Here is a 13,085-nt window from a genome sequence, read left to right as displayed (position 1 = left end):
TTTTTGCTAATTAGTAATAAGTTATTACCAAATAAATGTACATAAACGTATATCTACATCATATTTTGAGCAACAATCAAAAAGTGCAAAGACTTGGAGTTATTTTTTCTCTTTAAAAGTAAATGATTACTTCGAAAAGGTTATACTTCATGCAGTTTCTAAAATAAGATCGCAAACCAATATTTAAAGATGCCGGTTTCATTCAACACAATCTTAATATCGTAAAATACAAAAAATCGGTTTATCAAGTGTATATAAAGACGTATATATATAGAGTGTATATAAATTCATAGCGTAAAACGTAGAAAAAAAAAATATTAAAATAACTATTTATAATAAAATACAATTTTAAATTATTTTAAAATCAAGAGTTTTAATTTTAGACTGTATTTTGTATAATTTACTGAGAACGACTTAATTTTGACGTTTTACTTGAATGTGTTATTTTAAATTAATTATACTTTTTAATAACTCCAGATATGTTTTCAAAGTAACACTGAAATTTGGAGTAGTTGAAAATATAAATAGTTATTATTATAAATATTATGTTGATAAACAGACTTGGCGGTAAACGGAAAAGTCGATTTTGGCGGAATAGTGGGCTACCCCTATATAGCACTGGTAAGGTTTATTTTATTGGTATTATTAGGTATTTGTTTACTATGTGCTAGAAGTAAAACGATACAAGTTTTTATAACAGAAAATATCTATACAAATTAATTGAAAACGGACTTGATCAATAAAAGGCAATTCAATCCAAGGGTAAAACAATATTACCCGTGATAATTTATACACGGGTACATTTGAAATTTACCTAGCCACTGTGGCACTATGCACACAATTATTGTGTAGGTACAATATCATTTTACCTATTTAATTTGGCCATTCACTAATATAGGTACATTATTATATTGTAGTAATTACTTATAAATCGTGTCGAAAATACCTACTGCAGTAAAAGCGTATAAAATTTTCAAAACAAGAAGTTAAAGATAAAATTACCCGTATTATAATTAACCCTGACCCTGTTGTAATACGGTAGGTACACCGTATAATATGTATATATTATATATACTATTGTTGGTCTGATATATAGATATAATATAACGTATTTGTCTTCAGTTGTTTATTTAGGTGTCATTCGAAACGTATACTTCAATAAACAAAAAATTAATAATAAACCGTAGTAGTTAAATAATAATAACGTTTAATTTATTTATTTTTAACATACGCAACAGAAATTAGTTTTTGAAACATTAATTGTTTCTAGAATGTTGTGCTTAAAATATATAATGGTCATAAAAACGTTCTTAAAAGTCAAATATACTATATACGCATAAAGTGTTTATTGTATGCAATTATTTTATTTGTAATATATTAGACATAGTAAATATATAGTCACACACTTATTTTGTATACATGTTAAAATTAATTAAAATCTTAAACGTCCATTTATCATTGATAATATATTTAGTATTATTGAAAAACCGACTAAAAACTAATACTTCAACGTGGTTCAATTAAATTGTATTAGTTTGCCACGAGGAAATGCTTATTTAGTCTGACGTAAATCAAAAGCAATAATTTTTCTTGACTATGATTGTTAATCAAATTTGATGACGTTTTGCAAATTACTGTGTATAATGTTCATTACGTTTAACTCTTAGGTATATAAAAATAATAAATCATAAAACCATATATTATGACATCTATTGTAATAGATGTCCTCATCTGTATTTATTTTTATATTTAGTATAGTTCTGTACGAAGGTTATTTATTATCTCTTTGGATTAAAACATTCCTTTGGTTTATTTAATTAAACGTTGTTTAGTTGTTTTCCAACAATTACAAAATTCATCAGTTATATACTTATGTTGCTCAATGTATATTATGGTATACAAATACAACAATATTAGTTGTTATAATACAATAAATATTATGTAGGTATATACTATCTGTTCTTAAAGGATTTTAAACGCAGTGTTTACTTACACATTAAAATTTAAAGTATATTCGTACAACCTTTATTTATATTGTATTTACCGAAATAAAACTTATTAAATACTGCAGCCTGTAGGCCATTTACTCGTTTAATTATCCGGCATAAGTGGTATATTTTAGTTACCAGGTATGGGAATAAAATATGAATAAATATGAATAGGTACAGCATTTATTTATTTTAATATCAACGTTATTACCACAATCGTTTATTAAAATAATATCTCTAACCTTCAAATTATATTATTATTTTGAGTCATGTTATCGTAAAATAACCTTACAATATGCTTGCAAATAACTCGTTAAATTTTCTCGCGCGTTTAATGTTCATATTTGTTTTTTATATGATAGTTCTTTTTTCATTTTAATTAATAAAATCAAAAACACATATACATTTAAATACATTAAATACTATTATTATACTACTGACTTCATTATAATTTGAGTTATTTTAAAATAAAATTAAAAAACACAGAAGCTGATTTAACTTTAAACGTAAATTCCTTCTTTAACGATGTGACTTGAACATCGAATTGCTTTTACACGGCGAAATAATAAATATGTAAAAATAGTTAGCGTTAACTTATATACCCTAAACATAGCTAGTATATATAGTAATATTAAGTACATATTTTTATAAAAAATAAAATTAAAAAACCAGAAGTAATTTTTTATACATCTTATTTTAGAAAACGATATTTGTGTATTTTACAAGATAATCATAATGTTTATATAGATAACTAAACTTGTAAGTGTTAAATAAAATAAATTGATGACTTCAGTAAGTATACCATGTTCTATTAAGTTAACTAAAGTATAAAAAAATAAACCACTAAAATAAATGAAGGTTTTACCTAATGTAGATTTATAATCAATAAAAACGTGTTTTATAATTTAGGGCAATCAGCAAATGGTTAAGGCAATTATATAATAGAATAATATGTATGTATTACTTGAAAAGTATTATAATTAAATCAAAACCAGCAAGGACGCTCTAAGTAATTATTATTTGTTGTTTTTTTTTTTAATAAATTTTGGTATCTTGATTTATAGTTTAAAAATATGATTATAATTACTTATATTGATCTTAAGTGAACACATTATTATAGAACATACTGACATACGCAAGTAGAAAATGAAATGGATAGAAGAAATTGTAAAAAGAAGTTTTGTCTACTGACCTACATTATCATTGTTCTGTTTTGTATTAATTTTAACCATACACATTTTAGTGAATAGTGATTTCTAGGAAAATATTACCGTGACTTGTGTCATTTAAACGAGATGCATTTAACCAAGCATAATTTAATATTGTAAACTTATATTCAAAATCATTAATGTCTAATTAATATATTGATGAGCATGAAAAATAAATTTAATAAAATGTTAGTTTTTGTAATTAATACATATTATCTTGATAGAATTAAAATATATAAAATTGATATTATTTATAAAATCTTGTGTAAAATATAGTTAGGTAGTTATATTAGTCAGGTACACATAATTAGAAAAATCTAGCATTTTTAGGTGACATTTTTTAGATAAGACAATATTTTCTTATGTTGATTGATAATGTATTCGATTACATTTATGAATGATTACGTCAGTTCTGAATAATCTATGAAGGTCAGTTTATAGCGATTTCGGATCTTACAACTACTTACGATACTTTTTTTTTATAATCGCGTAGGTAATAATAATATTATACATATATATCTAACATATTATTATAAACATTATACAATCATTAATAGTTATGATACATATATTATGTTTATTTCAAACGCTAATAATATGTAAGTACCTGTGTATATATAAGATAATATAATCGACTATATATTTATTTGTGAAAGCTATAACATAATTGACAAATATTATAATAAGATGAAGATCAATTTTAAGTAAACGTTTTATATCTTTCATCATTCATGAATTTCATTTTATAAACTTCATGATGTACACAATCACAGCACTAATAAAGTTAATTTCCATTAGTATTCTTACCTATTAAATTATTATATTATAGACTTAAATACATAAAATAAATGGTCATATTATAATTGTGATGGTGCTATTTCTAACGATTTTTGACGAATGCGATTTGACCTCGAGATAAAGCTATTTTCAATTTCTGTAGAAATATATATAGGTATATTACTTTAATTAACCTTTCATGATTTTTAACGAAAAATTATCAAGTTCTAGCATGTCTATCTAAATCTTGCATAATGACAACTTGAGATAAAAACTAATTTCCACTATTTATAAGTCTGCATATAATGTATGTGTTTAGACGTTGTTGTACTTTATGATAATTTACAAAAGTAAATTAAATATTATGTTATTTAAAATCTTGTATCTATTATTGACAGAGTATAATATAATTAATGATGGATCTTCAATGTCCAGTTCATAATAAATTTAATAGTTTGTAAGCACATGTACTGAAATTCAAATCACATTATCATACGAATGGCTATATAGTGAAACTAACAAAAACATTTTCTTAACACAAATCAGAGAGATAGACGATTAGATAAAAAATGAATTCCAATATTTTATCCCCTTTAAAATAAGAAAAAAAAATTGACAGTAAAAAAGATAAAATATACGATTTTTCTACATGGGTTTCTACAAAATAATACACTCAAATCTGATAAATACGATAAATATTACATAATCTTTAAAATGTGCTTTTATATAGAAATAGAATTTTTTCTGTATGAACTCCATGTTAACAAATCGCACACATTTTTCACCGTTGAAAGCTGCATATATACTCAGTTAATTTATTATATATTATGTAAAAGGATACAATCCGGACTTGGGTGGTGACAGATTTTTATTAAATTTAATAAAGATAAACATCATAACATTAGTTGACGTTTCTAGTAGTGCAATTTTTACTGACAGTATTTCGAAGATGAATTAGATCTTAAGAATAAAATATAATAATATACAAAACGTACTAAATCAATATATCATGAAAAAGCTAAGAAAAATTAAAATAACCAGCCAAATATTTGGAAGAATATAAAAGACGAAGTTAACCACATCAAACTTTATAATAGATAACTATGTAATACTTTACAAAAATCAACCCGTGATTCACAATATCATCAAACCTATTTTTTTGTAATGATGATAATATTTATTTTTTTATTTAACTATTTTCAATTCTAGATTCTAAATGACGAAGAGGTATTGGTTTATTGTTTATTATCTAAATCTTTTTACTTAAGTATAAACTAAACATTGGTAGGCATAATAATATTATGTTATTTACTTAATACCATTATCCTCCTTCCTACAAACTAAATTATTAAGGTTTCAATTTCGTTATCTTTTTTACCCTTTCACTTACGTTCACTTTTTTTCAACAATTTAGTCTTATACGGTCTTTCGTTATCGAATGATGTGTATTGTATATTTTAGTTAAATTAACGAATATTATTATTCACTTTTAGCTAGAGTTTTGTATTCACTTAAATCTCAAAAAAAAATATATTCGGTCAAATTATTGATTTTTAGATAATAATTGATCAAGTTATTTTCAGTATATTATTGTAATAATAGATATATATATATATTTCATAAATAATTTATAAAATGGTATACGTATACCTGGCATTAACTTAATATGCACAATATTTTATGGTGAAAATGTAAAATGATAAGTGATGAGAATTAAATAAACATTCAAGTCATAATTTATAGGTCACGACACTTTTTACAAGATCTGACCTTCGGGAGTGTGGTAACTAATAACTACCAAAACAAAAACCTATGTTTAAGACTATGTATTATTGTTCATACATATCTTATAATTTTTTTCTCAAAAGCTTGTAATAACGCAAAAAGTGAGCATATCATTACAAGCTTAAACAGATCTAATAATACTTTTACAATAATATTAAACAATATTGAATTATTCATGAAAGATTCTAAGTTCTGTTTATTTTATTGTATAATTATATGCATTACAAAAAAATAATAATTCATTGTGGTATTGAATACCGAAGTAAATATTAAGGTGTTTTTTTTATACCATGTGTATTTCAAGTATAATTCAATTGAGATTTATTGTTGGATAATATTGTGTAATGAATAAAAATCTAAAATAATACATAATGAAACTGATAAGAAAAATTTGAAATTCATAATTTTGTTTAGTTATATTTTATGATAAAAGAAAATCCCATACAAGAGTTATGTAGGATTTTACTATTGTTGACGAATGTTTGTATCATTACGAATGACCTTGACACGGATTAGCAGTCAATCAGCTTCCGGTGATAGCTATGATAACTATATGATATATGGTTAGATCTATTATAATATATTATAACAATATTTTGATGGTTCAATTAACATTATACACATTGGTATGTTTCAGACGCGTCATGTTTGACTATATATGCATAATAGGCTTATTAATTTCCGTCATTATAGTTTGCCAAAAAAATAAATTAATGGAATAATATTATTATGTATGCGAATGAAAGTCGTAAATGATTGAATAGTTTCATGTGACGGTGAACGTAAATAGTTGATAGAATATTAATATTATATTATATAAATAAAACATTAGATTATTTATTCTTACAAAATGTGTACCTATATAGTATTAGTATACTATTGTAATAGCCAATAGGACAATAGACAAAAATTGAAAAAACAACATTGAGCCGTAGAATTACTAGTGTAGGCAAATTTATATGACAACATGTATTGGTAATTATCTAAATGACGTATAATGTATATATTTTTTTTCGTTTCCGGAACTTCGATCGCTCGGGGCTTACAAAACGTAAACGGTAAAATAGTAACGTCGAAGAATAAAATTGTTAACAATATTTTTCCTGTATATTATATGTAATTGCTGTGCGTTTGTGCCAGTGACGTATGTAATACGTATGTACGTAAGAAACGCGCGATGCATTATTATTATTATTATTAATTGTTAATCAACGTGTTCAGCACACGCAAATAAAAAAAACTCAGTATTCATAAAAAGTGATCAGATCTCACGGCCGACACCCCGAAACCAGCTTTCCCGATGGTCGGCGCGTATGCAAGCGACGGCTACGGCATCAGTGGCGGTGGGAGCGCTCGTCGTCCGTGGCGTAACAAACCGGTATTCGCGGTGGTTGTCCCCCTTTGCCGGCCGCCGCCACTGGCTATACTCGCACGGCCGCCGCCACCATCGATTTCTTCTTCGGTTACGTAACCAAATGGTTAGGTTATGGACACTGTACGGTTGTAACATATCGTGTGAAACGGAAAGAAAAAATAAAAAAAAACGATTTTCTCGTAAAAAACCACAGCTACCTGAAGACTAGTAACTACCACGGTTAGTAAAAATTATACTGGACACATTAATAATATTGTGATATTTAATTAAGTGCTGTAATATTGCAAAGATCCCGAACTTGTGGTTTTTATACGACGATAATTATTGTCTAAAAATATACGCCGTAGACCGGCGCGATTAGACTATCAGAAATTAAAGAAGCGACAGCCAAGTTCACAGTTTTCAACTAAAAATCAACTTAAACTGTGGCTCTGTACACACATAATATTGTAAGTACAGTGCCAAATTTGACTGACTGTCACATCTTCTCGCGGAAATCTCAGCACTAACAGCGCGTAGACTTGAACGATCGCGGCGTATAGGTACTGGTTCAAGGTGAAAAGCGTTGTCGCAAAGGCGCCTTTTCAACACATCATCAAAACGGTAGCCAACGAGTAGACCAATCGTTGTTTTACTGTTCAATTTAATACTACAGTACTGTACACTGGTAGGGGCTGTCTGTGGGTTAGATACGGAGTGATGTCGTTGTATGTACTCACGTGAGGCTTGAGCTCCAGCTGAACATCTTCCGTATCTTATCCTTGTCGTCCATGTCGTCGTCGTATTAATCGTATTCGTGTGGCGAACCTTAGCGAATCGCGCGTCGACCACAAATATTATCGTATATGGACAGAAAAGAGATAAACCAAAAATTCCGACAGAAAGAAAAAGTTTATTATTACAATGTCGTTTAAACGTCGCGAGCGGACGCGTTTCCGATGTTATATTCTTATTATATTCTTATTATTGTTGTTGTTTTACGTTTCGACGCGAACGCACACTGCATTCACGCTCACACTGCACGAGTCACCGACGCGACGGTAGTGAAACGATTGTGCAGACTTGGCCACCGCCACCTCCACCGCAGCCGACGTCGTCCACAGGTGGCAGCGGGTTGGTGCCGGAAGAATAATAATATAATATAGGTAATATATAATGTAGCTGTATAGCTATAGCAATAAGAGGCGCTCTACGAGTTTGGCGAACGTATTATTCGCACGCGTAATAATATTTGTCCGCGTGTGCGTGTGTGTGCGCGCGTGTGTGTGTGTTGGTTACGGCGGGTCGCGAGCGCGCTCGTTTTCACTCTTCGTGGTGGGACCGTCCGTCCGTCGGGTACGTGTGCGCGCGCGCTCGCCCAGGAAGGTCGACCGGGTGTACCGGTTCACGTGCGACATTCCTGCGACGACATTCGACGATGGTCCTACATAATAGTAATAGTAATATTAATAATAATAATAATGTAACGCGCGTTCGCTTTTTTTTTTTCATTTCATTCTTTCTCTTTTATCACAATAACGACTTATCATCGAAGTCGTAACATCCGATACCCGAGCTGTATACGCGCATTAGAATGTTCGACGTACCTACTTCTACTAGTACACCTGTCTAATACTGTTTTTTTTCTTATTATAGTTTCATCTTTACGCGGTTTCCGGACGATTACGGGTTGGGTAAACGATATTACAAAAAAACGAGTTTGAAATAATATAATAATTACAGTACTTGTTATCATTATATTATATTATGATGTATTAAAAACGACAACATTATTACAAGTTCAAAAATTACATAAAGTCAAGTTAACTTTTCAGTTAAGAATTAAAAGACAAACTCTAGGTATATTTTACTATTAAAAGCTATACATTGTATTGTGTATTTATGCTGGCGTGTTGTGATACAAATTACGCAGGTTATTCGGACTGTTATGCATAATTTTATTGTGTATGAATATTTTAACTTAAAATAGATAAATGCATAACCTTGAAAATATATTCGCCTTGTTTATTATTAATATTTTAATATATTATTATCTAAATAACTTCAAGACTTTCAGAGTTGTCTGTATGCTGGGTATGTGAGAGTACGCAATAAGACAGACCTTCCGCGGTATATCTACCTTGGAACTTCGTATCTATATATATTGAGTTAACGTCGGTTTTTTTTATAGACGAAATTCACAAATCTTCCACCGACGGAGGATACGATAATAAGTGTCAGATGTGCGATATGTACCTATTTGGTAATTAATACGTGGTAGACCCGCAAATGACATTTCACGTAAGGAAAAATAAAATAATACCGACCGGCGACAATTATCATTTTTGTTGAACCTTCAACGTTTAAGGTTTTAAATTATAATAATAAGTTCCTATACTACACTTGTATTAATATCAATCAATAATCTTAATCACTGTACTGAAATTGTACAATATTTTTCGAATATTATTAATCTAATTGAAATCGTTTCATATCATCGATTATGATCAAATTATTAAACCTAGATATGCGCATATCACCAAGTATAGGTATAAAAAAATGTTTAAAAAAAATGTGACGAGTAGATTTTCTATAGTTTCGCTCACCTCGGAACAAGATATAGTGATGTATTATTTATTAAAAATTTGATCTTGACAATGTATTAATATTCGTGACCGTCGAAAAACCTACTCTTAGCGGAAATTCGTTGAATACGTAAAGTTACTGGTAAACGTAATAACGATTTAGAGATTTAAACATGCCTTGGACAAAACTGTAAAAATATGAGGTTTTAAAAATTTTAATATACCCGATCATACAACCTTGCATTTAAAGTTATTATCAAAAGATAACATTGATATGAGATTAAAAAAGAAATTACCATTTTTTTAATCTTAAATCTCGATAGAGAAAATGGTGAAAATAATTTTTAAAATGTGATGAATATCATATTCAATAACAGCATAAGGATAGCCTTGTTTAAATGATAAAATAGTTAGTTCTCAATTCATTAATATCTTAAAACAAGGCGATTTTATTAAATCTATATAAAATTAAATATTCAGAAGAAAAAAATTGTATGCTTAACATAATAGAAAAACTTTGAAATAAAAGTGTAGATATGCGTACTTACACGCAATACATTTAAATAATTAAAAAATATTTATTACGTCACCATATAATTATTTATAAAATTAAAATTATTGTGTAGGATACTTTCCTACGTTACTCAGTACTCATTACAGAATTAAACTTTTTAATGATGCATTTAAAATACCGATATTGTAATTTTATTGAATTTTTTACACAGGAAATCAAGATCTTATGTAAAATTATACATCAGGTAATATTATGTAATAGTTTAATTGTAATATTTTCTTTTCACAAAATACATAGTCATATAGATAATAATTTTAGTTAAGTTGTATCTATATTATCATTTAAAAATAAAATAATTCAATGTCAGTGATTGTACACATGTGAACTTTATTATAATATCCTTATCTAGTCAACTAGGTAATAAAATCAATCGGATTTCATTATAAAATTATTTGAGGTAAATAAAAAAATGACTAATATTAATTAACTTATTGCATTGCATTAAAATTAATTTAAATGCAATTATCAAATTGTTTTTAATATTTCCGTCAGTGTAGTCATGAATCATAAGAATAATATTATTGTAACCGGCTCGTTAAACTTGTGATGAAACATTTGTATAACATCAACAATTATTTTTTTTTTAATATAAGAGTGTAATTTAGTTTTAAATTATTTCTCAGTGCTTCAGATTTTTCTTGCGGTAATATTAGGTATCAAAGCAAATGTGGGATTAAAACTATTTCGGATATGCTATACGTACGTCTGCATTACCACTTACTTTGATATTGTTGAATTAAATGCATGATGTGTACTTACTATGCGAATTAAAAACTGCTGTGCTCACACTATTCTAAGTTTATATTAGACAAATACAGAACAAACAAAAAACTCGTATTACTTCATAATTCAAACATTTTATGAATAAACAACATTTAATTTTTAACATAAATAAAATCACAATCCACTATAATATAGTAAAATAATAATTATTATATGTTGCTGGTAAGAATTTTTCAGTGCATGACAATGTGCCGACATAACTAATTTGATGTATTAATTTGTTCATGTATAACATAGTGAATAATATGAGTTAATTCTTATCGTAATATAATAATAATAATAATAATAATAATAATGATAGTAATTATTAATGTAGCAACAGTGAACACTGTATTCTGTCGTTTTTTCAATTATTCTTGTAGATAAACTCCCGTAGGTTATGACTGACCTATTGGTTGGACCTATTTACATATTATGTATGATTTAATTCAGTAATTTGTTTAAACTCAACGAATTAATTTGTTATATAAGTACGTTATAGTTTGACAAATCATATTATAGTAACCTTAACGGTCGAGATTGTGTGACGATTAAACGGTTTTATAAATTGCACGCGAAAAATATGTTTATTACTTTTATATTAAATCTTCCGATTTAACAAATCATAAGATTCATACGTCAAGGACAGTTTTGGATGAAATTATTTTAAATTTTTTCTAACGCGTTCGTTATCAGTTGCTATATGATTATCATAGTATACACGTATAGGTTGTACTAATCACTAGAGCTATTAAAGTCGAGAAAGCCTGATATTCAGCAGCTCACATTAGTTAGTGTTGCAGTTATTGTGTACATGTTTCAGTGCTCTGAGGTAACTTCCGTAACGACTCCTAAATTTATTATAAATAAAAAATTGAAAAAAAATTTTAAATTTAACTTTTCGTTATTATATAACATTTAATAATATGTTTAATATAATTTCGATTACTAACACACAATATGAGAATACAAACTATATTCATGGTTGCATTTTCTTGACAATTGTTTGACATAATCATTATTTATTATATTACTAATAAACCACTGTGTCAATTAAAGGTTATTCAGTAATTAAAGAATTAAGGTTATATATTTTGTATTATTTTTCACATTTACTTTAACGTAGGTATTTCATTCATTTCATTTTCAATTTTACAACAAGTATAGCTTTGTCCTATTGTGTGTTTTTTTTTATGTTTCTATTATCTATCGTTGTTATTTGAGAGTAGGCAAAATAATATTTTACAGTCAATGCTAAATAATCTCATTTAAAATTGGTTTTAGAAAAATCTAACGATGACTTATAGTTTTATATTTAACAAAAATAAAATATGACGTAGTGCAGATGTGTATTTAAAATAAAAACTACACCATCATACACAGGTATGTCATTTAATATTATTATATAGAGAAGTAAAAGATTTTTACTCGGATTTTAGTCTATAGATACATATTTCGCAGGTTAAAATGTACAATACACCTACATTGAAATAATAAAAAAAAAATGTTTTCAATACTTATACTGATGTTTACTACGAACACTACCACAAGTATATTATACATAAATTACTTATGGACTAAAATATTAGTGGTTGAATAAGCCTTGATTATTACGACTCGACTTTTTCTTCTATTGTCCCTATACAGATATAATATAGGCCAATAATATTATCATTAATTAACTGCTAAAGTACCTATGTGGGTTTATGAAAGTTTTTTCTTAAAAATTAAAATAGGTTAATTGCGCATTTACTCTTCTTTCAGACTAATAACTCAGCCACTGATTAGCGACGGTCGTATATACATACTTCACTTAGTGTCTGTGGATAATGCGTTAAATGTGTTTTGTTATTTCAAACTTTTGTATGAAATTATCATTTTTTGAGAAACAAAAGTGTTTTACAAACAAATGCACGAAAGTCGATGCCCCTACTTACTGAAACAATGCAATGACACTTGATATATACCTATAAATAAAACAATTATTATAGATATATTAATATTACATGTATTGTAGTTTATATAAATCATAATATTATAATTATAATTTCT

General features: G+C 27.4%; 1 protein-coding gene across 1 annotated transcript in view; it reads right to left on the bottom strand.

The window, feature by feature from the left end:
* LOC132923091 (ABC transporter G family member 20) overlaps nt 1-8,314 on the bottom strand; it is a 44,604-nt gene extending 36,290 nt beyond the window's left edge. The window contains exon 1 of the mRNA XM_060986898.1: nt 7,853-8,314. Coding sequence (XP_060842881.1) covers nt 7,853-7,905 — 53 coding nt within the window. The 5' untranslated portion in view covers nt 7,906-8,314. The remainder of the gene's footprint in view (nt 1-7,852) is intronic.
* Between the last annotated feature and the right edge of the window lie 4,771 nt (nt 8,315-13,085).

The sequence above is a fragment of the Rhopalosiphum padi genome, chromosome 2 (assembly GCF_020882245.1).
Source record: "Rhopalosiphum padi isolate XX-2018 chromosome 2, ASM2088224v1, whole genome shotgun sequence".
Taxonomy (NCBI): domain Eukaryota; kingdom Metazoa; phylum Arthropoda; class Insecta; order Hemiptera; family Aphididae; genus Rhopalosiphum; species Rhopalosiphum padi.
The sequence above is the reverse complement of the archived record's forward strand: the minus strand, read 5'-3'. Positions and strand labels throughout refer to the sequence as shown.